We start from the raw sequence: 27,428 nt of genomic DNA on the forward strand, positions 1-27,428 counted from the left end.
AAGCTCCGTGTTTTGAACAGTCACAGTTAACCACGCCCCTCGATCCGTACGCCCCCTCAGCAGTGTATTCAAGCATCACCCGAGCGGTAATGCTTGAATACACTGCGGAGGGGGCGTACGGATCGAGGGGCGTGGTTAACTGTGACTATTCAAAACACGGCCCGCCCCTCCTCGTCACCTAGCTACAGCTTCGCCGCACATAACCCCGCCCCCTCAGGCCCGATGCTGTCCTGGGTCCTCCTCTCTGGAGATGCTGGCAGGTTTGCCCTCACCAGACATGGCAGGCCGCGCAGTGTGACGTCACTTTCGCCGCTCCCCTGCTGCTCTCGCTTACCATGGAGTCGCTGCTGAAGCGTGAGCTGGGCTGCCCGCAGGTGAAAGCGGCCGGGCACTCCGGAGGAGGCTGCATCAGCCAGGGCCAGAGCTATGACACCGAGCTGGGCCGCCTCTATGTGAAGGACAACCACAAGGCTGAGGTGCGCATGCGCTGACGTCACCTGACCGCCCCATGCTGGGTGATCTGTGCTAGAGTCCTCCAGATTAGAGATGGGAAGTTCGGATCTTTTCAATGATCCGGATGATTCGAATCGGATCATTGAAAAGATCCGGATCTTGGATCCGAATCTCGGATCATTTTACTACCAAAGCATTCGGGGTGAAATGACTAGCAGGACAGGTCTTTCCCTGCTGTGGACAGGAGAAGGGGAGGGGGGTGGACACACAGAGAAGGGGAGAAGATGGACAGAGGGCAGGGAGTGGACAGAGATGGGAGGAGGGACGAGCAGAGAGCAGAAATGTTTGTGCACACAATACCCACATGCAGCAATCATATGCTTTACATATATTTCACCTATATGCTCATCTGTATACTTTGACTGCAAACGTCGCACAGTGAAGGAAAGCATTCCCAGAAGATAAGTGCAGCTGTTTAGTGCCGAGTGCAGTGCAATCACAGTGCCTGCAAAGTTACTGAGCTGTGCTGAGCCAAAAGCTTCCAATGTGATCACTGAGCACAACTACAGAACAGACAGCCTATAATGAGCAGCACATTGCAGCCAGTATGTGTGCTCTACACATATCTGGCAGTGGCACCCATGTCCCCTCTCTCTCATCTACCTGTCTCCCTGCAAGGCTGCCTCGCATCCAACAGAGCGATCCATCTCAGCTCTGCTTCCAGGAGCCCGCTGCCCACTTAGAGGGGGCGTGTCGCTTCTGGCCCCGCCCCTTTTGCGATCCGAATCGTTCATTTTGATGATTCGGATGATCGACTCATAAAATAGATTCGGATCAAAGATCCGAATCGTTCATGATCCGGACAACACTACTCCAGATCCACCTCTGCTGGCAGCAGCATTGCATGACAGTTCTGTGCTGCTTGTTTGCATTATTGTTTCTTTTATTACTTTTGTTGCAAATTTTCCTGACTTCCTGTGCCAATGCCAGATGCAGCTCAGATGAGCCTGTGGGCTGTCCAGACCCCTTTCATTACCTCACATCAACAGACTGTCTACACTGTCATTACTGAGCTGACTCCACCCACCTCCTATAATTCCTCTTTGTGGTTAGCACTACAGCTTTGCAGAATCCTCATCATCCCCACCGTGTGCAATAAAGTATTAACCCTTCCTCCACTCTCCTCAGTGGTTTTATCTTTATAAAAGTGTTGGTGAGTCGAGCACAGAAGTTCATGAAAGCTATCAGAGGAGTTAAATTATGTATTTCTTTTTTTTTTACATATGGAGCAAGAAGAAAGTTGCAGAAGTAGGTGCTCTGCTTTGCGCAGAGGGAGGAGCCATAGCTAGCGATACAGTCATGAGATGTAACGGCTGTCGGTGATGGAAGCTGTTTGTGTCTCTCCTCAGCCATAGCTAGCGATACAGTCATGAGATGTAACGGCTGTCGGTGACGGAAGCTGCTTGTGTCTCTCCTCGGCCATAGCTAGCGATAGAGAGAGTCATGAGATGTAACGGCTGTCGGTGATGGAAACTGTTTGTGTCTCCTCAGCCATAGCTAGCGATAGAGAGAGTCATGAGATGTAACGGCTGTCGGTGATGGAAACTGTTTGTGTCTCCTCAGCCATAGCTAGCGATAGAGAGAGTCATGAGATGTAACGGCTGTCGGTGATGGAAGCTGTTTGTGTCTCCTCAGCCATAGCTAGCGATAGAGAGAGTCATGAGATGTAACGGCTGTCGGTGATGGAAGCTGTTTGTGTCTCCCCTCAGCCATAGCTAGCGATAGAGAGAGTCATGAGATGTAACAGCTGTTGGTGACGGAAGCTGTTTGTGTCTCTCCTCAGCCATAGCTAGCGATAGAGAGAGTCATGAGATGTAACGGCCGTCAGTGATGGAAGCTGTTTGTGTCTCCTCAGCCATAGCTAGCGATACAGTCATGAGATGTAAAGGCTGTCAGTGATGGAAGCTGTTTGTGTCTCTCCTCAGCCATAGTTAGCTATAGAGAGAGTCATGAGATGTAACGGCTGTCAGTGATGGAAGCTGTTTGTGTCTCTCCTCAGCCATAGCTAGCTATAGAGAGAGTCATGAGATGTAACGGCTGTCAGTGATGGAAGCTGTTTGTGTCTCTCCTCAGCCATTAGCTAGCTATAGAGAGAGTCATGAGATGTAACGGCTGTTGGTGACGGAAGCTGTTTGTATCTCCTCAGCCATAGCTAGCGATAGAGAGAGTCATGAGATGTAACGGCTGTCGGTGATGAAAGCTGTTTGTGTCTCTCCTCAGCCATAGCTAGCTATAGAGAGAGTCATGAGATGTAACGGCTGTTGGTGACGGAAGCTGTTTGTGTCTCTCCTCAGCCATAGCTAGCTATAGAGAGTCATGAGATGTAATGGCTGTCGGTGATGGAAACTGTTTGTGTCTCCTCAGCCATAGCTAGCGATAGAGAGAGTCATGAGATGTAACGGCTGTCGGTGATGGAAGCTGTTTGTGTCTCCTCAGCCATAGCTAGCGATAGAGAGAGTCATGAGATGTAACGGCTGTCGGTGATGGAAGCTGTTTGTGTCTCCCCTCAGCCATAGCTAGCGATAGATAGAGTCATGAGATGTAACGACTGTCGGTGACGGAAGCTGTATGTGTCTCTCCTCAGCCATAGCTAGCGATAGAGAGAGTCATGAGATGTAACGGCCGTCAGTGACGGAAGCTGTTTGTGTCTCTCCTCAGCCATATCTAGCGATAGAGAGAGTCATGAGATGTAACGGCCGTCAGTGACGGAAGCTGTTTGTGTCTCTCCTCAGCCATAGCTAGCGATACAGTCATGAGATGTAACGGCTGTCGGTGACGGAAGCTGCTTGTGTCTCTCCTCGGCCATAGCTAGCGATAGAGAGAGTCATGAGATGTAATGGCTGTCGGTGACGGAAGCTGTTTGTGTCTCTCCTCAGCCATAGCTAGCGATAGAGAGAGTCATGAGATGCAACGGCTGTCGGTGATGGAAACTGTTTGTGTCTCCTCAGCCATAGCTAGCGATAGAGAGAGTCATGAGATGTAACGGCTGTCGGTGATGGAAGCTGTTTGTGTCTCCTCAGCCATAGCTAGCGATAGAGAGAGTCATGAGATGTAACGGCTGTCGGTGATGGAAGCTGTTTGTGTCTCCCCTCAGCCATAGCTAGCGATAGATAGAGTCATGAGATGTAACGACTGTCGGTGACGGAAGCTGTTTGTGTCTCTCCTCAGCCATAGCTAGCTATAGAGAGTCATGAGATGTGACGGCCGTCAGTGATGGAAGCTGTTTGTGTCTCCTCAGCCATAGCTAGCGATACAGTCATGAGATGTAAAGGCTGTCGGTGATGGAAGCTGTTTGTGTCTCTGCTCAGCCATAGCTAGCTATAGAGAGAGTCATGAGATGTAACGGCTGTTGGTGACGGAAGCTGTTTGTATCTCCTCAGCCATAGCTAGCGATAGAGAGAGTCATGAGATGTAACGGCTGTCAGTGATGGAAGCTGTTTGCGTCTCTCCTCAGCTATAGCTAGCGATAGAGAGAGTCATGAGATGTAACGGCTGTCAGTGATGGAAGCTGTTTGCGTCTCTCCTCAGCTATAGCTAGCGATAGAGAGAGTCATGAGATGTAACGGCTGTCAGTGATGGAAGCTGTTTGCGTCTCTCCTCAGCTATAGCTAGCGATAGAGAGAGTCATGAGATGTAACGGTTGTTGGTGACGGAAGCTGTTTGTGTCTCCTCAGCTATAGCTAGCGATAGAGTCATGTGATGTAACGGCTGTCAGTAGAGATGGGAAGTTCGGATCTTTTCAATGATCCGGATGATTCGAATCGGATCATTGAAAAGATCCGGATCTTTGATCCGAATCTCGGATCATTTTACAAGGGAAGCATTCGGGGGTGAAATGACTAGCAGGACAGGAGAAGGGGAGGGGGGTTGCAAATGTTCCTGACTTCCTGTGCCAATGCCAGATGCAGCTCAGATGAGCCTGTGGGCTGTCCAGACCCCTTTCACTACCTCACATCAACAGACTGTCTACACTGTCATTACTGAGCTGACTCCACCCACCTCCTATAATTCCTCTTTGTGGTTAGCACTACAGCTTTGCAGAATCCTCATCATCCCCACCGTGTGCAATAAAGTATTAACCCTTCCTCCACTCTCCTCAGTGGTTTTATCTTTATAAAAGTGTTGGTGAGTCGAGCACAGAAGTTCATGAAAGCTATCAGAGGAGTTAAATTATGTATTTCTTTTTTTTTTACATATGGAGCAAGAAGAAAGTTGCAGAAGTAGGTGCTCTGCTTTGCGCAGAGGGAGGAGCCATAGCTAGCGATACAGTCATGAGATGTAACGGCTGTCGGTGATGGAAGCTGTTTGTATCTCTCCTCAGCCATAGCTAGCGATAGAGAGAGTCATGAGATGTAACGGCTGTCAGTGATGGAAGCTGTTTGTGTCTCCTCAGCCATAGCTAGCGATACAGTCATGAGATGTAACGGCTGTCAGTGACGGAAGCTGTTTGTGTCTCTCCTCAGCCATAGCTAGCGATAGAGAGAGTCATGAGATGTAACGGCTGTTGGTGACGGAAGCTGTTTGTGTCTCTCCTCAGCCATAGCTAGCGATAGAGAGAGTCATGAGATGTAATGGCCGTCAGTGATGGAAGCTGTTTGTGTCTCCTCAGCCATAGCTAGCGATACAGTCATGAGATGTAACGGCTGTCGGTGATGGAAGCTGTTTGTGTTTCTCCTCAGCCATAGCTAGTGATAGAGAGTCATGAGATGTAACGGCTGTCGGTGACGGAAGCTGCTTGTGTCTCTCCTCGGCCATAGCTAGCGATAGAGAGAGTCATGAGATGTAATGGCTGTCGGTGACGGAAGCTGTTTGTGTCTCCTCAGCCATAGCTAGCGATAGAGAGAGTCATGAGATGTAACGGCTGTCGGTGATGGAAACTGTTTGTGTCTCCCTAGCCATAGCTAGCGATAGAGAGAGTCATGAGATGTAACGGCTGTCGGTGATGGAAGCTGTTTGTGTCTCCTCAGCCATAGCTAGCGATAGAGAGAGTCATGAGATGTAACGGCTGTCGGTGATGGAAACTGTTTGTGTCTCCTCAGCCATAGCTAGCGATAGAGAGAGTCATGAGATGTAACGGCTGTCGGTGATGGAAGCTGTTTGTGTCTCCCCTCAGCCATAGCTAGCGATAGAGAGAGTCATGAGATGTAACTGCTGTAGGTGATGGAAGCTGTTTTTGTCTCCTCAGCCATAGCTAGCGATAGAGAGAGTCATGAGATGTAACAGCTGTTGGTGACGGAAGCTGTTTGTGTCTCTCCTCAGCCATAGCTAGCTATAGAGAGTCATGAGATGTGACGGCCGTCAGTGATGGAAGCTGTTTGTGTCTCCTCAGCCATAGCTAGCGATACAGTCATGAGATGTAACGGCTGTCAGTGATGGAAGCTGTTTGTATCTCCTCAGCCATAGCTAGCTATAGAGAGAGTCATGAGATGTAATGGCTGTCAGTGATGGAAGCTGTTTGTATCTCCTCAGCCATAGCTAGCAATAGAAAGAGTCATGAGATGTAACGGCTGTCGGTGATGAAAGCTGTTTGTGTCTCTCCTCAGCCATAGCTAGCTATAGAGAGAGTCATGAGATGTAACGGCTGTTGGTGACGGAAGCTGTTTGTGTCTCTCCTCAGCCATAGCTAGCTATAGAGAGTCATGAGATGTAACGGCTGTCAGTGATGGAAGCTGTTTGCGTCTCTCCTCAGCTATAGCTAGCGATAGAGAGAGTCATGAGATGTAACGGTTGTTGGTGACGGAAGCTGTTTGTGTCTCCTCAGCCATAGCTAGCGATAGAGTCATGTGATGTAACGGCTGTCAGTAGAGATGGGAAGTTCGGATCTTTTCAATGATCCGGATGATTCGAATCGGATCATTGAAAAGATCCGGATCTTTGATCCGAATCTCGGATCATTTTACAAGGGAAGCATTCGGGGGTGAAATGACTAGCAGGACAGGAGAAGGGGAGGGGGGTGGAAACACAGAGAAGGGGAGAAGATGGACAGAGGGCAGGGAGTAGACAGAGAAGGGAGGAGGGACGAGCAGAGAGCAGAAATGTTTGTGTGCACACAATACCCACATGCTGCAATCATATGCTTTACATCTATTTCACCTATATGTGCATCTGTGTACTTTAAAAGCAAACGTCGCACAGTGAAAGAAAGCATTCCCAGAAGTAAAGTGCAGCTGTTTAGAGCGAGTGCAGGAGGATCATATTGCGCTGCAATCACAGTGCCTGCAAAGTTACTGAGCTGTGCTGAGCTGAGCCAAAAGCTTCCAATGTGTTCACTGCACAACTACGGAACAGACAGCCTATAATCAGCAGCACGTTATAGCCAGTATGTGTGCTCTACACATATTTGGCAGTGGCACCCATGTCCCCTCTCACCATCTACCTGTCTCCCTGCAAGGCTGGCTCCCATCCAACAGAGCGATCCATCTCAGCTCTGCTTCCAGGACCCCGCTGCCCGCTGAGAGGGGGCATGTCGCTCCTGGCCCCGCCCCCTTTGCGATCCGAATCACTCATTTTGATGATTCTGATGATTCGACTCACAAAAGAGATTCGGATCAAAGATCCGAATCGTTCATGATCCGGACAACACTAGCTGTCAGTGATGGAAGCTGTTTGTATCTCTCCTCAGCTATAGCTAGCGATAGAGAGTCATGAGATGTAACGGCTGTCGGTGACGGAAGCTGTTTGTGTCTCTCCTCAGCTATAGCTAGCGATAGAGAGAGTCATGAGAAGTAACGGCTGTCGGTGACGGAAGCTGTTTTTATCTCTCCTCAGCTAGTGATAGAGAGAGTCATGAGATGTAACGGCTGTCGGTGATAGAAGTTGTTTGTGTCTCCTCAGCCATAGCTAGCGTTAGAGAGTCATGAGATGTAACGGCTGTCAGTGACGGAATCTGTGTCTCTCCTCAGCCATAGCTAGCGAAAGAGAGAGTAATTTGATGTAACAGCTGTCGGTAATGGAAGCTGTTTGTGTCTCCTCAACCATAGCTAGCGACAGAGAGAATAATGAGATGTAACGGCTGTCGGTGACGGAAGCTGTTTGTGTCTCTCCTCAGGCAAGGAGGATGTTTGAGGGTGAGATGGCGAGCCTGGAGGCCATTCAGCAGACAGGAACTGTCCGGGTCCCCAAACCAGTGAAGGTTATTGACCAGCCATCAGGTGGCGCTCTGCTGGTCATGGAACACCTGGATATGAGAAGTATAAACAGGTACATCGGCAACCAACCAGTGAGGTCTCATTCCTCTTGCTGCATTGTCCATAGTGTAACACACTGGTATATTATCTTTTCAAAAGTGATAACTGCTCACTAGAGATGTTTAGTGAAATGCTTATAATTATGTCATGCACTCAAATTGTATGCAACTAGGAACTGGTCCATGAAGTTATTTGTATGAGGTTATTAGCATCCGTAGTGCATTGGCCATCTGTGCCCCTTACATCAGCAGCAAGTGGCCGGATTTGGGTGAATTTTACCTTGTACCTCTTGCTCCCTCTCCTATCTGGATTCAGTTGGTGGGCGGGTCCAGTCAGGTGCATGTGCCAAACAAAGCTGGACAAACAATAGCTGTCAGACTACATTTCCCAGCATTCCTGTTACAGTGTCCACATGAGGGGGTGCGGCTTGGCAGTATAAAGGAAATAGTTGTAAGAGGTCATCCCTCCTAACAGGAAGTAACAGGCTGTAGAGGTCTTAAGCATGTATGGGTGGGAGCACAGCAGAAGGACACAATGTTACTACATGCTGCTTAAAGCGGGATTGTTACCATAAAAAGCAAATTTCAACAGCAACTGGTCAGAGTGTATTAAGTGATAAAGATGCTAATCCTGCATTCTAAACTTTTTTCTGCTATTATGGTTTGGAGTTATCACATACCTCAGGAGCACTGGCCCTGTAGTAGTCAGTGCCAAACAGTTGCATGCTGGGGGTTCTTTTTATCTATAATATATTCCTCCTCTTCCCTTTATTTCCCTGCCTAGCTGAAACACGATCCCCTGCTCACTTGTGTTTACAAGCAAGGCTGAAGTGACTCAGCGATTGGAGGAGAATAGGAAAAAAAAGTTTAAGAAACAAATGACATCAGTATTTAGCCTCAAACTGTGGGCAAAATACATGGTTGCCACCAGGAACATAATTACTATATAACATTCACTGAAATCAAAACGTGTATAGTACCTTACATGTGTTATGTAAGTAGATCAAGTATTTATCTACTTAAGGCCTCTTGCACACTGCACGCAATTCCGATTCAGATTCCACTTTTTAATCAGTTTTTACATCCGATTCATGTTCTGATTTGCAGTTTGCTCCCTGCACACTGCAAATCGGAATCTGAATCGGATGTAAAAACTGATTAAAAAGCGGAATCGGAAATGCATGCAGTGTGCAAGAGGCCTATATGTGGTTTTTTTTTTCCCTGGCATAGTATGGCTAATCCTACTGCTTTAAAGCAATTACGCTTGCAGCTTGTGCCTTGTTTGGTGATGGGGTTAGTTGGGTTCAGTACTGTGCAGTGTTGAGGTTTGGGGTACACTGACCAGCTAACAGACTTTTATTTCTGCTGCTTTCAGACATTCAGTAAAGCTGGGAGAGCAACTGGCCGACCTCCACCTCCATAACCTGAGGCTGCGGGAGAAGCTGACTGCAGAGAGTGGGATTGTGGGTAATGACAGGCGCTATGCTGGCTTCAGGGAAGGCTGCCCCCCATTTCTCTGCATCTTGTGCACCAGGAGAGATCAGTTTCTGTTCTAAAGGTGGCCACTCAGTGTTTTCCCCAGGCTCTTTTAGCCGGGTGCTGCACCTGGCTAGTTTTGGTGACCACCCGGCTGTCATCGGCTCACCACCCAGAGTTGCTCACAGAAGCACTGTCCCTGCATTCTCTGCTCTCGCCCCACCCGGCTACTTTTTCATGCCACCCGGCTGGAAAAAATTTCTGGGGAGAACACTGCCACTAACGATCCAATTTCTAGTGAAAATCGTTCCAGCGGTCAGATCATTTTGATCAGAAGAAAAATTGTTCACTACACCATCAATGAACCAATCTTTGCTTCCTATCTATCACAACCAACTAGAAAATCCAAATTTTGGTTTGACGGAAATACAATCGGACGACTATTTTTATAATCGTACGTAATCAATTGTGCCCATCAACCGGGATTATTTATAACCAAACCGATCAGAATTTATGATCGCTCTAACGATTTTTCGCTAGAAATTGGACTGTTAGTGGCTACCTTTAGAGGTTCTTTTTTCTTATTGGTGCGATCGGAAGTTTAGCATTGATGCAGCCATCTTACAACGTCATTTAAAGGGACTCCGAGCTCTGAAAAAAAAGGAAAGTTGTACTCACCAGGGGCTTTTTCCAGCCCAGTGCTGGTCGGGAGGTCCCACGCCGGCGTCCTGGCTCCTCTTCTTCTCCCCGCTCCGGAATGGCTGGCAGGCCGCAGCCCGGGCGACACTCTCCCGAGTGTTGGGCTGCTTCTTCCGCATATGACGCGGATTACGTCACACGCCGGCCGCCTCGCGTCATCACGGCGGCCGGCGTGAAAGTACTGCGCATGCGCGAACAAAGCGCGCATGCGCAGTATTTTCACGCCGGCCGCCGTGATGACGCGAGGCGGCCGGCGTGTGACGTAATCCGCGTCATATGCGGAAGAAGCAGCCCGACACTCGGGAGAGTGTCGCCCGGGCTGCGGCCTGCCAGCCATTCCGGAGCGGGGAGAAGGAGAGGAGCCAGGACGCCGGCGTGGGACCTCCCGACCAGCACTGGGCTGGAAAAAGCCCCTGGTGAGTACAACTTTCCTTTTTTTTTCAGAGCTCGGAGTCCCTTTAAGCTGTCCATTAACTGTACCATTTTTTTGCCCGATTGAACATTTGATAAGACGAAAGGTCTAAATGGTTGTAAATTGAAGTGGATATGAACATTTACCATCGATATTTAGGGCTAAAATCAATATAAAGACTGATCAGCAAGGTTGGTCTTTAGCTGATCATGATATAATTGATCATAACGTCGATCAAGAACAAAATTGAGTAAATAGTGGATGGCCAGCTTTAGTGATACATCGTGGTGTGTCGCTAAACCACAAGTGCGGGCTTCTTTGTGCTGCTGCGCTTAACTGTTTCTCCCTCTGGGAGGCGACGCTTGTCTGCCATTTGTCTGTCTGTTCGCCTATCTGTCGCCAGAGTCCTGCAGACTCTCCTGACCTTCTCCCTCCGCAGGTAAGGGGGCGGGACAGTCAGATCTGCAGTGTGTGATGATTATATATAGGCTTGTTGGGTATGGCAGAGCGAGGGGAGGGATATAGGTCAGGTTTGGCTGAGGCTGATCTCTATTGTTCTCCTGTCACCAGACTCTCCTGATTTTGTCTCTCGGCAGGTAAGGGAGCTGGACAGTCGGATCTGCAGTATGTGGACAAGTTCGGGTTCCATGTGGTGACCTGCTGCGGATACCTCCCTCTGGTAAGAGAGCGTCTGGAGGACTGCAGGATGAGGGGTGAATGCGGGAAGAGGAGCAACTGCCAGGGGAGAGGGGTGACTGCAGTACAGAGGCCCTGTAGTGACATATAGCAGAATGCAGTAAAGAGGCCCTGTAGTAACATGTAGTAGAATGCAGTAAAGAGGTCCTGTAGTAACATGTAGTAGAATGCAGTAAAGAGGCCCTGTAGTGACATATAGCAGAATGCAGTAAAGAGGCCCTGTAGTGACACATAGTAGAATGCAGTAAAGAGGCCCTGTAGTGACATATAGCAGAATGCAGTAAAGAGGTCCTGTAGTGACATATAGCAGAATGCAGTAAAGAGGCCCTGTAGTGACATATAGCAGAATGCAGTAAAGAGGCCCTGTAGTGACATATAGCAGAATGCAGTAAAGAGGTCCTGTAGTGACATATAGCAGAATGCAGTAAAGAGGCCCTGTAGTGACATATAGCAGAATGCAGTACAGAGGCCCTGTAGTGACATATAGCAGAATGCAGTAAAGAGGTCCTGTAGTGACATATAGAAGAATGCAGTAAAGAGGCCCTGTAGTGACATATAGCAGAATGCAGTACAGAGGCTCTGCAGTGACATATAGTAGAATGCAGTAAAGAGGCCCTGTAGTGACATATAGCAGGATGCAGTAAAGAGGCCATGTAGTGACATATAGCAGAATGCAGTAAAGAGGCCCTGTAGTGACATATAGAAGAATGCAATCAATTATTCAGGATACAAACATGCTAAATATCCTGGTTTCAGCAACAGAAACACTTCCTATATCGATACACTGTTGTATATTGCTGTATATGGGTATGTAGTCCCACCCTCCCAGTGATGTCACAGCCTAGGCTGTTTAGCTATGCGGAATTCTCTCAGAGCATTCTGGGAGACCAGATTATTTTCACTGGCCTCGGAACTCTCAGTAAGGAAACACTCCACAGAGCTGCACCTGACAGGACTAAAGGTGTTGCCATCTGTGGTAAGTTTCAGAATGTAAATTGGGGAGAGGAAAGATTTTACAGTGGGAAAACACTGACTAAATAATACGGTATACAACTAAAAATAAAAAAAAAACCCTCACAGGCAGCTGATAAGGTGTGCACTGAGCAGACTTATGATGGACAGCTGCCACAGCTAGGCATTGCTTCACTGCTATGACACGGATTCTACTTGTTAAAGGGGATCTGAAGTGAAAATAAGAGAGCTTCTCTGAGCTCTCTGACCAACTGGTTGGCTACAGTGCTGTTTTCTGAAGCACTTATCTCAATCTGTCTCTCACAGTTTCTTGATTGTTTAAAGAAAACCTGTAACTAAAAAAAAGTTACCCTGGTGGTACTCACCTCGGGTGGGGGAAGCCTCCGGATCCGATCGAGGCTTCCCCCGTCCTCCTGTGTCCCACAGCGGTCTTGCTGTGCCCCTCCGAATAGCGGGGATGTAAATATTTACCCAGCTACAGGGATGGGGAAGCCTCCCCCTCCCAAGGTGAGTACCCCCCGGGGGATGTTTTTTTTTGTTACAGAGCTTCTTTAAGGTTTGCCTGCCAGGAAGTTCAAAGGGTCATCAGCTCTGCTCTGTTTCATCATTTAAAATACAGACTATAATTTGTAAACTTCAAATATTAGAGAATCATGTAATGTTCTAGCAAAAGAGCTATATAACTGAAAATAAAAATGAGACTCTTTACTTTGCACTAATGTTCTATTAGGGGAGGGTGGACCCTGAGGACAGTAAGCAGCATGTGGACCCTTAGGAGGAAGTCAGAGCCCACCAGGGGCTTCAGTCAATAAGGGGTACTTTAACAGAGAGCATTAAACATTCAGGTCTCTTGCTGTTTGAGCCTCCAGGCCCTATTAGACACACACAGCTGGCTGAGACCTGAAATGGGGAAATTGAAATATATTTTGTAATAAAATGAAATCACAGATTGACCCGTGTACTGCTGTCATGTCAAATTCCTAACAAAGGTGGAATTTAATTTTAATTATAAAATGGTTTGTGGAGGTGTCGTGTAACTTTCCAGCAGGCATTTCTGTGATCAGTAATACAGGAAGTGAGTGGTGTCTGTCCTTATGTGATGATGCGTTTCCTGTCTCCTGCAGGAGAATGATTGGCAGGAGGATGCACATTTCTGTGATCAGTAATACAGGAAGTGAGTGTCCCCGTGTGATGATGCATTTCCTGTCTCCTGCAGGAGAATGCTTGGCAGGAGAACGCACATTTGTGATCAGTAATACGGGAAGTGAGCGTCCTCATATGATGATGCGATTCATGTCTCCTGCAGGAGAATGATTGGCAGGAGGACGTATATTTCTGTGATCAGTAATACATGAAGCAGAGTCTGTCCTCATGTGATGATACATTTCCTGTCTCCTGCAAAAGAATTCACATTTCTGTGATCAGTAATACACGAAGCAGTGTCCTCATGTGATTATGCGTTTCCTGTCTCCTGCAGGAGAATGATTGGCAGGAGAACTGGGTGGCGTTCTACAGCCAGCAGCGTATTCAGCGGCAGATGGACATGCTGGAGGAATCGTCTGGAGATCGGGAGGTGCGAGAGCTCTGGTCACAGCTGCAGGTGGGTCCATCTACTGGACAGAGCATTTATGCCATTTCTCTATTAGCCAGATGGGCCACTGAACATCGAAGCAGGTGACCATGGCACAAGGGACATTCGGAAGATACGCCATAGCTATAAACCACAATGTCATTTGTGGCTTTGGTGGTGCGGACTAAGTAATTTTGGAGCCAAACTCAGGCTTAGTGGCAGGAGCAGCGGCGGTGGGAATTTGGGCCCTGGGTTTGGATAACATATAGCTGAACTCCGGACAGTGACGGGTTCACTAAGCGGCGTACAAAGATTAGCTACGGAGTAGCATGCCGCTAGTGTTAGGTGTAGGAAGATAGGAGTTTAGGGTTAGGCATGAGGACACAGTAGTGTTAGGGGTAGGAAGAAAGGAGTTTAGGGTTAGGCATGAGGACGCAGCAGTGTTAGTGGTAGGAAGATAGGAGTTTAGGGTTAGGCATGAGGACGCAGCAGTGTTAGGTGTAGGAAGATAGGAGTTTAGGGTTAGGCATGAGGGCGCAGCAGTGTTAGTGGTAGGAAGATAGGAGTTTAGGGTTAGGCATGAGGACGCAGCAGTGTTAGGTGTAGGAAGAGAGGAGTTTAGGGTTAGGCATGAGGGCGCAGCAGTGTTAGGTGTAGGAAGATAGGAGTTTAGGGTTAGGCATGAGGACGCAGTAGTGTTAGGAGTAGGAAGATAGGAGTTTAGGGTTAGGCATGAGGACGCAGCAGTGTTAGGAGTAGGAAGATAGGAGTTTAGGGTTAGGCATGAGGACGCAGCAGTGTTAGGGGTAGGAAGATAGGAGTTTAGGGTTAGGCATGAGGACGCAGTAGTGTTAGAGGTAGGAAGATAGGAGTTTAGGGTTAGGCATGAGGACGCAGCAGTGTTAGGTGAAGGAAGATAGGAGTTTAGGGTTAGGCATGAGGAGGATGCAGCAGTGTTAGTGGTAGGAAGATAGGAGTTTAGGGTTAGGCATGAGGACGCAGCAGTGTTAGGGGTAGGAAGATAGGAGTTTAGGGTTAGGCATGAGGACGCAGCAGTGTTAGGTGAAGGAAGATAGGAGTTTAGGGTTAGGCATGAGGAGGATGCAGCAGTGTTAGTGGTAGGAAGATAGGAGCTTAGGGTTAGGCATGAGGACGCAGCAGTGTTAGGTGTAGGAAGATAGGAGTTTAGGGTTAGGCATGAGGACGCAGCAGTGTTAGATGTAGGAAGAGAGGAGTTTAGGGTTAGGCATGAGGAGGACGCAGCAGTGTTAGGTGTAGGAAGATAGGAGTTTAGGGTTAGGCATGAGGACGCAGCAGTGTTAGAGGTAGGAAGATAGGAGTTTAGGGTTAGGCATGAGGACGCAGCAGTGTTAGATGTAGGAAGAGAGGAGTTTAGGGTTAGGCATGAGGAGGACGCAGCAGTGTTAGGTGTAGGAAGATAGGAGTTTAGGGTTAGGCATGAGGACGCAGCAGTGTTAGGGGTAGGAAGATAGGAGTTTAGGGTTAGGCATGAGGACGCAGCAGTGTTAGGTGTAGGAAGATAGGAGTTTAGGGTTAGGCATGAGGAGGACGCAGCAGTGTTAGGGGTAGGAAGATAGGAGTTTAGGGTTAGGCATGAGGACGCAGCAGTGTTAGATGTAGGAAGATAGGAGTTTAGGGTTAGGCATGAGGGCGCAGCAGTTTTAGGGGTAGAAAGATAGGAGTTTAGGGTTAGGCATGAGGAGGACGCAGCAGTGTTAGGGGTAGGAAGATAGGAGTTTAGCGTTAGGCATGAGGATGCAGTAGTGATAGGGGTTTAGGGTTAGGCATGAGGACACAGCAGTGTTAGGGGTAGGAAGATAGGAGTTTAGGGTTAGGCATGAGGACGCAGCAGTGTTAGGTGTAGGAAGATAGGAGTTTAGGGTTAGGCATGACGACGCAGCAGTGTTAGGTGTAGGAAGATAGGAGTTTAGGGTTAGGCATGTAACGAGAAAGGGAATAGGAGTGCAGCTAAGGCTAGACAGGTACTGGTGGTAGGGGATTCAATTATTAGGCGCACAGATAGGGTAATCTGTCGAAGAAACCATGAATGCCGTACAGTCTGTTGCCTCCCGGGTGCTCGGGTTCGGCATGTAGCGGAAAGAATTGACAGATTATTGGGTGGGACTGGGGATGACCCAGCTATCATGGTACACATTGGTACCAATGACAAAGTTAGTGGGAGATGGAAGGTCCTCAAAAATGATTTTCAGGTACTTGGAGATAAACTTAAAGCAAGGACCTCCAAGGTGGTGTTCTCTGAAATACTGCCAGTGCCACGTGCTACATCTGAGAGACAGAGGGAGCTTAGGGAGTTAAATAAGTGGCTGAGAAATTGGTGTAGGAAGGAAGGGTCTGGGTTCCTGGAGAACTGGGCAGACTTTGCAGTCGGCTACAGGCAGTGGCGTACCTAGGGCATTTGGCACCCGGTGCTGGGTATTAAAAGACACACCCCCCTAAAAAAATGGGCGTGCTTCGCGGGGAAAATGGGCGTGGTCATGACCGGATGAGGGCGGGGCTAACTGTAATTTAAAGTATTAGCTAGTATAGTTGCCCCAGTATAGCTAGTATAGTTGCCCCCAGTATAGCTAGTAGTTTCCCCCAGTATAGCTGCCCCCAGTGAAGCTAGTATAGTTGCCCCCAGTGAAACTAGTTGCCCCAATGAAGTTAGTATAGTTGCCCCCAGTATAGCTAGCTTAGTTTCCCCCAGTATAGCTAGTATAGTTGCCCCCAGTATAGCTGCCCCCAGTATAGCTAGTTTAGTTGCCCCCAGTATAGCTAGTATAGTTACCCCCAGTATTGCTAGTATAGCTGCCCCCAGTATAGCTAGTATAGCTGCCCCCAGTATAGCTAGTTTAGTTGCCCCCAGTATAGCTGGTATAGCTGCCCCCCAGTATAACTAGTTTAGTTGCCCCCAGTATAGCTGGTATAGTTGCCCCCAGTATAGCTGGTATAGTTGCCCCCCAATATAGCTAGTTTAGTTGCCCCCAGTATAGCTAGTTTAGTTGCCCCCAGTATAGCTAGTATAGCTGCCCCCCAGTATAGCTAGTTTAGTTGCCCCCAGTATAGCTAGTATAGCTGCCCCCCAGTATAGCTAGTTTAGTTGCCCCCAGTATAGCTGGCCTGGTATAGCTGCCCCCCAGTATAGCTAGTTTAGTTGCCCCCAGTATAGCTGGCCTGGTATAGCTGCCCCCCAGTATAGCTAGTTAGTTGCCCACAGTAAACCTAGTTTAGTTGCCCCCCAGTATAGCTGCCCCCAGTATAGCTGGTATAGTTGCCCCCAGTATAGCTGGTATAGTTGCCCCCAGTATACCTGGTATAGTTGCCCCCAGTATAGCTAGTTTAGTTGCCCCCAGTATAGTTGCCCTCCCAGTATAGCTGCCCTCAGTATAGCTGGTATAGTTGCCCCCAGTATAGATGCCCCAGGAGGGGGGAAGCAGCGCTAGAAGGAGGGGCAGTGGCGGCAGTGGTGGGGAGGGGGGAAATATTCCCCCCCTCCCTCACCTGGGACCCCTTCTTCTACCTCTCTACCCCTCCATAGAGTAGCGGTGGCAACTGCGGGCTCGGCGGCGGGGAGACATGCGCAGAATTACTCACCACGCCACGTTCCAAGCGCTGGCATCGTCATGTCGTCACAGATCTCCGCCTTCAGTGCCGCCCACTGTGCTTCCGCTAATCAGGAAGCACAGTGGACGGCTTTGAAGGCGGAGATCTGTGACGACATGACGCTGCCGGCGCTTGGAACGCGGAAGTGGTGAGTAATTCTGTGCATGTCTCCCCGCCGCCGAGCCCACACTTGCCACCGCTACTCTATGGAGGGGGAGAGAGGCAGAAGGAGGGGTCCCAGGTGAGGGAGGGGGGATATTTCCCCCCTCCCCACCGCTGCCGCCACTGCCCCTCCTTCTAGCGCTGCTTCCCCCCTCCTGCTCTGCTGCTGTGGGGGGTCGTGGCGACACCCCCCTAGCAGTCTGTCACCCGGTGCGCCGCGCCCCCCTGCGCCCTACAGTAGGAACGCCACTGGCTACAGGTTCTACAGCAGGGATGGGCTGCACCTTAATGGGGAGGGTGCAGCTGCATTGGGGGAGAAGATGACTAAACGGTTGGAGGAGATTTTAAACTAGGATCTGGGGAGAGGCGGGAGGATAAAGTCTCAATATGTAGACAAGATAAGGTAAAAAGACAGTGGGAGCCTAACATTATGGGCTGTGGAGAGGGGGGTGGGGACAGTGTAAAGATTAAGGAGGTTGGTAAAACTTCAAGTAGCCCATTTCATGTAAACAAAATTGGTAAATGTGGTGGTAAAAATATAAAGTACATGGTAACCAATGTTCAGAGCCTTGCAAATAAAATAGACGAACTAGAGTTCATTCTGAATGACAAAGGCTATGACATTGTGGGAATAACCGAGACATGGATGGATGAAAGCCATGACTGCATAGCTAATTTAAAAGGATACAATGTGTTCAGGGGGGATAGAACAGGGAAAAAAGGTGGAGGGGTTTGTCTCTTTGTTAAGAATTCTTTTACAGCTGTCCTCAACGATGAGATGGAGGAAGATTGCGAAGATGTGGAGTCCGTTTGGGTAAATATTCATGGTGGAAATTAAAGTTGCCAATTGCTTATTGGGGTATGCTACAGACCAACTCATATTAATGAAGCTGCAGAACTGCGATTACTACAGCAGATTGAAAAAGCTGAAAGTAAAAATGAGGTCATAATTATGGGCGACTTCAACTTTCCAGACATTGACTGGAGTATTGAGGCTACCCATTCTGGTAAAAGCAGCAGATTTCTGGAAGCACTACAGGACAATTACTTGACTCAAATGGTAACTGAACCAACTAGGGGGAATGCGTTACTGGATCTGATCATTTCTAATAGACCAGATAATGTATCAAATGTGCAGGTTCAAGAACATTTGGGAAATAGTGATCACAACATGATAACGTTTGATCTGGTGACTGATAGGCCACGGGGCAGCGGGACCACTAAAACTATGAATTTTAGAAAAGCAAAGTTCAATCAAATTAGGCAGGCACTAAGTTTGGTGAACTGGGATAATGGGGAGGACACTGAAGAGAAATGGCAAGCTTTTAAACTTATTCTCAATCAATATTGTAGTATGTATATCCCATATGGAAACAAAATATCTAGGAATAAAAAAAGGCCTCTATGGATGAATAGAAAGGTTAGGGATAAAATGAAGAGGAAAAAGAATGCCTATAAGGTCCTAAAACAGGAGGGGACCGAGGCTGCACTAAGCAATTATAAGGAGTGCAATAAAAATTGTAAAAAAAGAAATTAGGCTGGCAAAGATTGAAGCTGAAAATCAAATCGCTGGGGATATCAAATCTAACCCAAAAAAGTTTTACAGGTACATCAACTCCAAAAAAAGAAAGGTTGACTGTATAGGACTCCTAAAGGATGAGGGTGGGAACTCAATGGTGGATGACCAAGGTAAGGCAGAGTTATTAAATGTTTTCTTTGCTTCTGTCTTCACAAAGGAAACAGCACTGTTGCAAATTACAGAGGCAGAAGAGTCTCAATCTTCTAATTGTAATATTAAATACTTAACGCAGGAAGAAGTGAAGGCAAGACTAATAAATTAAAAATAGACAAGGCACCTGGCCCGGATGGAATGCATCCTCGGGTCCTAAGGGAATTAAGTTCAGTTATAGATAAACCCTTTTATCTTATCTTTTGTGACTCTCTTTCAACTGGCAGAGTCCCAGTAGATTGGCGTACAGCCCACGTTTTCCCATTATTTAAGAAGGGCAAAAAATCTGATCCAGGAAATTATAGACCTGTAAGCTTAACATCAGTTGTATGCAAACTATTTGAGGGGTTACTAAGAGATACTATACATGTCTTCATAGTAGAAAATCTTATTTCTCAGAATCAACATGGGTTTACTAAAGACAGGTCCTGTCTGACTAACATGCTCAGCTTTTATGAGGTAGTGAATGCTAACAGGGATATTGGGAATGCTGTAGATGTGATATACTTGGGCTTTGCAAAGGCCTTCGACACTGTTCCCCACAAAAGTCTGGTGCAAAAGTGCAGGATGCAAGGACTGGGGAAGAGTCTGTGTGCATGGATAGGGAACTGGCTAATGGACAGAAAACAAAGAGTTGTGGTCAATGGATTGTACTCAAAATGGGAGACTGTTAGCAGTGGGGTCCCACAGGGGTCTGTACTGGGTCCAGTGCTCTTCAATTTATTTATTTATTAATGACCTAGTAGATGCAGTAGTGAGCAATGTTGCTATTTTTGCAGATGATACAAAATTGTGCAGAATCATCAACTCTCAGGAAGATAGTGTCATATTGCAACAGGATCTGGATAGGATGGCTATATGGGCACATAAATGGCAGATGAAATTCAATGTTGAAAAATGTAAAGTCATGCATTTTGGTCGTACCAATGGTCTAGCACCATACAAAATAAATGGGATACAGTTGGGGACATCAAACTTGGAGAAGGACTTAGGAGTACTCATCGACAACAAGTTAAATAATCGTACTGAATGCCAAGCCGCTGCAGCTAAAGCTAACAAAATTTTGGGATGCATTAAAAGGGAAATAAAAACTCGAGATGCTAGCATAATATTGCCCCTGTTTAACTCTCTAGTAAGGCCACATCTGGAATATGGAATTCAGTTCTGGGCACCACATTACAAAAAATATATTGCAGTTTTAGAGCAGGTGCAGAGACGAGCAACTAAATTGATACGTGGGATGGAAGGTCTCGCTTACCAAGAAAGGTTAGATAAACTGGGTTTATTTAGTCTAGAGAAAAGACGCCTTAGAGAAGATCTAATTAACATGTATAAACACATCAGAGGGCAATATATTAGCTTGGCGGATAAGCTTTTTGTCCCTAGGCCTTCTCAAAGGACTAGAGGACATGATCTGCGCATGGAGGAAAAACATTTTAGCCATTTATTTAGGAAAGGGTTCTTTACAGTAAGGGCCCTTTTCCACCAGCGCGTTTGCGCTGGCTGAATCGCAAAACCGCAAACCGCTAGCGATTTTACAATCGCTACGGTTTGCTTTTTAACATAGGAATCGCGGTAGGTCATTTCCACTACCGCGATTCGCTTTTGTCGGGAACGCGAACGCGCGGCGGAGCGATAATTGCCGCGATTTTGCTATGCAGTGCATAGCATAGCAAAATCGCGGCCGCAAACGTCGGGGGAATCGCCGGTTTTGCGATTCAGCAATCGCTAGCGTTCAGCATGAACGCTAGCGATTGCAGGTGGAAAAGGGCCCTAAGAGTGATTAAGATGTGGAATGCATTGCCACAGGAAGTCGTTTTGGCAAACTCTATACCTGCATTTAAAGGGGGCTTAGATGCTTTCCTTGCGATGAAAGACATCCATGGCTACAATTACTAGGTAGTGCCTAATGATGTTGATCCAGGGATTTTATCTGATTGCCATTTGGAGTCGGGAAGGATTTTTTCCTTTTGGGGCTAATTGGACCATGCCTTGTAAGGATTTTTTCGCCTTCCTCTGGATCAACAGGGATATGTGAGGGAGCAGGCTGGAGTTGTACTTTGTACTGGTTGAACTTGATGGACGTATGTCTTTTTTCAACCAAAATAACTATGTAACTATGTAACTATGCATGAGGAGGACGCAGCAGTGTTAGGTGTAGGAAGATAGGAGTTTAGGGTTAGGCATGAGGACGCTGTAGTGTTAGGTGTAGGAAGATAGGAGTTTAGGGTTAGGCATGAGGATGCAGTAGTATTAGGTGTAGGAAGATGGGAGTTTAGGGTTAGGCATGAGGAGGACGCAGCAGTGTTAGGTGTAGGAAGATAGGAGTTTAGGGTTAGGCATGAGGAAGTAGCAGTGTTAGGGGTAGGAAGATAGGAGTTTAGGGTTAGGCATGAGGACGCAGCAGTGTTAGGTGTAGGAAGATAGGAGTTTAGGGTTAGGCATGAGGAAGTAGCAGTGTTAGGTGTAGGAAGATAGGAGTTTAGGGTTAGGCATGAGGACGCAGCAGTGTTAGGTGTAGGAAGATTGGAGCTTAGGGTTAGGCATGAGGACGCAGCAGTGTTAGGGGTAGGAAGATAGGAGTTTAGGGTTAGGCATGAGGGCGCAGCAGTGTTAGGGGTAGGAAGATAGGAGTTTAGGGTTAGGCATGAGGACGCAGCAGTGTTAGGTGTAGGAAGATAGGAGTTTAGGGTTAGGCAGGAGGACGCAGCAGTGTTAGGTGTAGGAAGATAGGAGCTTAGGGTTAGGCATGAGGACGCAGCAGTGTTAGGTGTAGGAAGAGAGGAGTTTAGGGTTAGGCATGAGGACGCAGCAGTGTTAGGTGTAGGAAGAGAGGAGTTTAGGGTTAGGCATGAGGACGCAGCAGTGTTAGGGGTAGGAAGATAGGAGTTTAGGGTTAGGCATGAGGACGCAGCAGTGTTAGAGGTAGGAAGATAGGAGTTTAGGGTTAGGCATGAGGACACAGCAGTGTTAGGTGTAGGAAGAGAGGAGTTTAGGGTTAGGCATGAGGAGGACGCAGCAGTGTTAGGTGTAGGAAGATAGGAGTTTAGGGTTAGGCATGAGGACGCAGCAGTGTTAGGTGTAGGAAGATAGGAGTTTAGGGTTAGGCATGAGGACGCAGCAGTGTTAGTGGTAGGAAGATAGGAGTTTAGGGTTAGGCATGAGGACGCAGCAGTGTTAGGTGTAGGAAGATAGGAGTTTAGGGTTGGGCATGACGACGCAGCAGTGTTAGGGGTAGGGAGATATGAGTTTAGGGTTAGGCATGAGGACGCAGCAGTGTTAGATGTAGGAAGATAGGAGTTTAGGGTTAGGCATGACGACGCAGTAGTGTTAGGTGTAGGAAGATAGGCGTTTAGGGTTAGGCAGGAGGACACAGCAGTGTTAGGAGTAGGAAGATAGGAGTTTAGGGTTAGGCATGAGGACGTAGCAGTGTTAGGTGTAGGAAGATAGGCGTTTAGGGTTAGGCAGGAGGACACAGCAGTGTTAGGAGTAGGAAGATAGGAGTTTAGGGTTAGGCATGAGGACACAGCAGTGTTAGAGGTAGGAAGATAGGAGTTTAGGGTTAGGCATGAGGACGCAGCAGTGTTAGGGGTAGGAAGATAGGAGTTTAGGGTTAGGCATGAGGAGGACGCAGCAGTGTTAGAGGTAGGAAGATAGGAGTTTAGGGTTAGGCATGAGGACACAGCAGTGTTAGGGGTAGGAAGATAGGAGTTTAGGGTTAGGCATGAGGAGGATGCAGCAGTGTTAGGTGTAGGAAGATAGGAGTTTAGGGTTAGGCATGAGGACGCAGCAGTGTTAGGGGTAGGAAGATAGGAGTTTAGGGTTAGGCATGAAGACATAGCAGTGTTAGGGGTAGGAAGATAGGAGTTTAGGGTTAGGCATGAGGAGGACGCAGCAGTGTTAGAGGTAGGAAGATAGGAGTTTAGGGTTAGGCATGAGGACGCAGCAGTGTTAGAGGTAGGAAGATAGGAGTTTAGGGTTAGGCATGAGGAGGACGCAGCAGTGTTAGAGGTAGGAAGATAGGAGTTTAGGGTTAGGCATGAGGACGCAGCAGTGTTAGGTGTAGGAAGATAGGAGTTTAGGGTTAGGCATGAGGACGCAGCAGTGTTAGGGGTAGGAAGATAGGAGTTTAGGGTTAGGCATGAGGACGCAGCAGTGTTAGTGGTAGGAAGATAGGAGTTTAGGGTTAGGCATGAGGACGCAGCAGTGTTAGGTGTAGGAAGATAGGAGTTTAGGGTTGGGCATGACGACGCAGCAGTGTTAGGGGTAGGGAGATAGGAGTTTAGGGTTAGGCATGAGGACGCAGCAGTGTTAGATGTAGGAAGATAGGAGTTTAGGGTTAGGCATGACGACGCAGTAGTGTTAGGTGTAGGAAGATAGGCGTTTAGGGTTAGGCAGGAGGACACAGCAGTGTTAGGAGTAGGAAGATAGGAGTTTAGGGTTAGGCATGAGGACGTAGCAGTGTTAGGTGTAGGAAGATAGGCGTTTAGGGTTAGGCAGGAGGACACAGCAGTGTTAGGAGTAGGAAGATAGGAGTTTAGGGTTAGGCATGAGGACACAGCAGTGTTAGAGGTAGGAAGATAGGAGTTTAGGGTTAGGCATGAGGAGGACGCAGCAGTGTTAGAGGTAGGAAGATAGGAGTTTAGGGTTAGGCATGAGGACGCAGCAGTGTTAGGGGTAGGAAGATAGGAGTTTAGGGTTAGGCATGAGGAGGATGCAGCAGTGTTAGGTGTAGGAAGATAGGAGTTTAGGGTTAGGCATGAGGACGCAGCAGTGTTAGGGGTAGGAAGATAGGAGTTTAGGGTTAGGCATGAGGACATAGCAGTGTTAGGGGTAGGAAGATAGGAGTTTAGGGTTAGGCATGAGGACGCAGCAGTGTTAGAGGTAGGAAGATAGGAGTTTAGGGTTAGGCATGAGGACGCAGCAGTGTTAGGGGTAGGAAGATAGGAGTTTAGGGTTAGGCATGAGGAGGACGCAGCAGTGTTAGGTGTAGGAAGATAGGAGTTTAGGGTTAGGCATGAGGACGCAGCAGTGTTAGAGGTATAACGGATGTGGGAGGAGGCATGGTAGAGGATGTGGGAGGAGACATGGCAGAGGTTGTGGGAGGAAACATGGTAAAGGATGAGGGAGGAGACATGGCAGCGGATGTGGGTAGAGACATTGAAAACGGATGTGGGAGGAGACATGGTAGAGGATGAGGGAGGAGACATGGTAACTGATGTGGGAGGAGGCATGGTAACAGCTGTGGGAGGAGACATGTGACATGGAGGTGACCATGTGTAATCTTCTGTAATAAAAGCACTCATGTTGCTCAGCAGTCCATCAGCAGGTCCTCTGCTGTCCTTTTGGGTAAGATTCTGAGACTTCTGACATACTTGCCTTCCGTTCATTGTGTAACGATATCTGCCATTTCCTATTCCGCAGCTGAAGATCCCACAGATGTTTGCCGAGGTGGAGATTGTACCAGCCCTGCTTCACGGAGATCTCTGGGGAGGGAACGTGGCAGAATTAGATTCCGGGCCGGTGATATTTGACCCCGCCTCTTTCTATGGCCATTCCGAATTTGAGCTGGCCATCGCAGGCATGTTCGGAGGATTCGGATCTTCCTTCTACTCGGCATACCACTCCAAGATCCCGAAGAGCCCTGGGTTTGAGAAGAGGCTCAAGCTTTACCAGCTGTTCCATTACCTCAACCACTGGAACCATTTTGGCAGCGGCTACAGAGGGTCTTCTCTGAGCACCATGAGAAGCCTCCTGAAATAATCCCACCACCAGTCTGGACCTCTGGTGGAGGAGGTCCACAATGACAGCAGAACTTACCCCTTAGACTTACCAATTGCTGTAGTCACACCCGGCAATAAACCACCCGCTGTGTGAGCTCATTTATGGACCACATAAGACATGAAGTCAATGCGTAGACTAATTAAACTGAAGAACCACCACGACTGAGACACAGTCAGTCCTCTCCAGATTCGTTGTAGACTCTACCAGGATTTTAGGGGCTTTATCAGACCTGCTGCTGTGCAATGCTAACCTCATCTCACACGGTTATCGTGCATTTGGACGAGTGTCAGGGTGCAATTGCGTTCACAATTTCCAATGGAGGTAAAAAAGCCATAGAAGTGCAGTAAAGAAGTTCAACTTGCTGGATTGCAAGGGAATTACATAGCGTCCCATTTCCTATGCGATGCACATAGCGTCCCATTTCCTATGCGATGCACTATCATTGGCCTATGAGCCAGCGCAGGACACATGCAGTGTTCAGTGAATTGGTGTTTACGTAAAATGGAAAAGGGCACAGAGATTCCTATGTTAATCACAGTGTCTCTGGGTAAATGGAGTGCGATAAAAAATGTGGATAAAAATGCTGCAAGTGGAAAGAGCCCATCAAACACTATTCAGAGTCCTGGCTAGAGATAATTAGGGCTGAACAATGAGATGCAAATCATTTCTCCTTGCATTCAAATGTTATGTACCGTATTTTTCGGATTATAAAACGCTTCTGGGTTAGCAAAAAACCAGGGGAAAAAGAAAAATACTAAGCCTGGTGTGTCTATAGGCCAGGGGCATCTTGTAGATGTTCTCCCCTTATTATTCGGTCCTCCTCCTGTCCACCTTGGTGTCCTCGTCCTCCTTCTCCTGTCCCCTGTCCCCCTTGGTGTCCTCGTCCTCCTCCTGTCCCCCTTGTGTTGTCCTCCTGTCCCCCTTGTGTCCTCCTCCTGTCCCCCTTGGTGTCCTTCTCCTGTCCCCCCTGTGTTGTCCTCCTGTCCCCCTTGTGTCGTCCTCCTGTCCCCCTTGGTGTCCTTCTCCTGTCCCCCTTGGTGTCCTCTTCCTGTCCCCCATGGTGTCCTCTTCCTGTCCCCCTTGGTGTCCTCTTCCTGTCCCCCTTGGTGTCCTCTTCCTGTCCCCCTTGGTGTCCTCCTCCTGTCCCCTTTGGTGTCCTCCTCCTGTCCCCCTTGGTGTCCTCTTCCTGTCCCCCTTGGTGTCCTCCTCCTGTCCCCTTTAATGTCCTCTTCCTGTCCCCCTTGGTGTCCTCTTTCTGTCCCCCTTGGTGTCCTCCTCCTGTCCCCCTTGGTGTCCTCTTTCTGTCCCCCTTGGTGTCCTCCTCCTGTCCCCCTTGGTGTCCTCTTCCTGTCCCCCTTGGTGTCCTCCTCCTGTCCCCTTTAGTGTCCTCTTCCTGTCCCCCTTGGTGTCCTCTTCCTGTTGCCCTTGGTGTCCTCTTTCTGTCCCCCTTGGTGTCCTCCTCCTGTCCCCCTTGATGTCCTCCTCCTGTCCCCCTTGATGTCCTCCTCCTGTCCCCCTTGATGTCCTCTCTGTCCCCCATTGGTGTCCTCTTTCTGTCCCCCTTGGTGTCCTCTTTCTGTCCCCCTTGGTGTCCTCTTTCGATCAGCTGCTTCTCTGGCTCACTCCTCCCCTCTAGTGTCTGTGATGACACGACCAGGAAGTGCCGGCACTAGGGGGAAGGAGTGGGTGAGTGAAGTAGCTGCTGCAGCCGCTAGTTGCATTCTACAGGGGGAGTGCAGGACACCAGGGAGTTCCCGACATTGCGGCGGGTGAGCGGTTTGTATCGGCTGGCGTTCCTAAGTTGGGGATTCCCTGTATTCAGAACTATAAGAGGCAGGGACTTTTTCTCGCCAGTGTTATAAGATGCACCGTCTTAGAGTCTGTAAAATACGCTAAATGATATGCAGTAGGAAGCAGATATGAGGACTGATCATGAGCAGCCAACCTGAGACATGAGGCCCAGACTCCCCGGTTTTTGGTGACAATTTTGGAATGATCGCCTTACCGACATGCTGGACCTAAGCTTCCTGTCCTGAAGGGGGCGGAGTGACATACATCAGAAGAGGGAGGGGCTCTGAACAATGCCATGCATTCCTGTTTGTCAGATTTCATCCAGCATGGTAGATAGCTCAACAACAGTGGGGTACACCTGCTCTGATTATAGAGTTTCACCCGACACGATCACTAAACGATCAACTTCTGGTGACATCGACCAGCATCGGCATGTAGATTGTAGAAATTAGATATGGACCAAATGAACGAAATTCCGAGAAGCATAATATTAGCGTGCTTGTCATCGACCATGCGTAGGAGGTTTACAAGGCGATCACGTGACCAGAGCAATCACATGCTACTAAGCTCCTCCTCCAGTAGAACTTCTGCACTATAAGTTGCCCATCTCCAGCCTTCTCCTTGTCCTTCTGTATATACGCTAGTGGAATCCATTGCATTGTTTTCCTATAGGAATGTGGGAACACTCTGTACACCAAATAAAGTACCTTTACAATGGTAGCTAAACACACCTGTTGTTTCTTTGTTGTTTTGGAGAAGCTCAGAGGAGCGTCCGTTTGGGTATACAGTACTACAGATTTTTCATCTTGCCCTT

At 48.2% G+C, this 27,428-nt stretch overlaps 1 protein-coding gene across 1 annotated transcript; it reads left to right on the plus strand.

The window, feature by feature from the left end:
- The first annotated feature begins 209 nt into the window (after window positions 1-209).
- On the plus strand, window positions 210-27,428 carry LOC137541172 (ketosamine-3-kinase-like). Its single transcript, XM_068262343.1, has 6 exons — window positions 210-476; window positions 7,562-7,713; window positions 9,075-9,166; window positions 10,883-10,965; window positions 13,432-13,554; window positions 24,464-27,428. Exons 1-6 carry the CDS (start codon window positions 336-338, stop codon window positions 24,800-24,802), a joined length of 930 nt encoding a protein of 309 aa, XP_068118444.1. The 5' UTR covers window positions 210-335; the 3' UTR covers window positions 24,803-27,428.

This window comes from Hyperolius riggenbachi, chromosome 12 (genome assembly GCF_040937935.1).
Source record: "Hyperolius riggenbachi isolate aHypRig1 chromosome 12, aHypRig1.pri, whole genome shotgun sequence".
Classification (NCBI taxonomy): Eukaryota; Metazoa; Chordata; class Amphibia; order Anura; family Hyperoliidae; genus Hyperolius; species Hyperolius riggenbachi.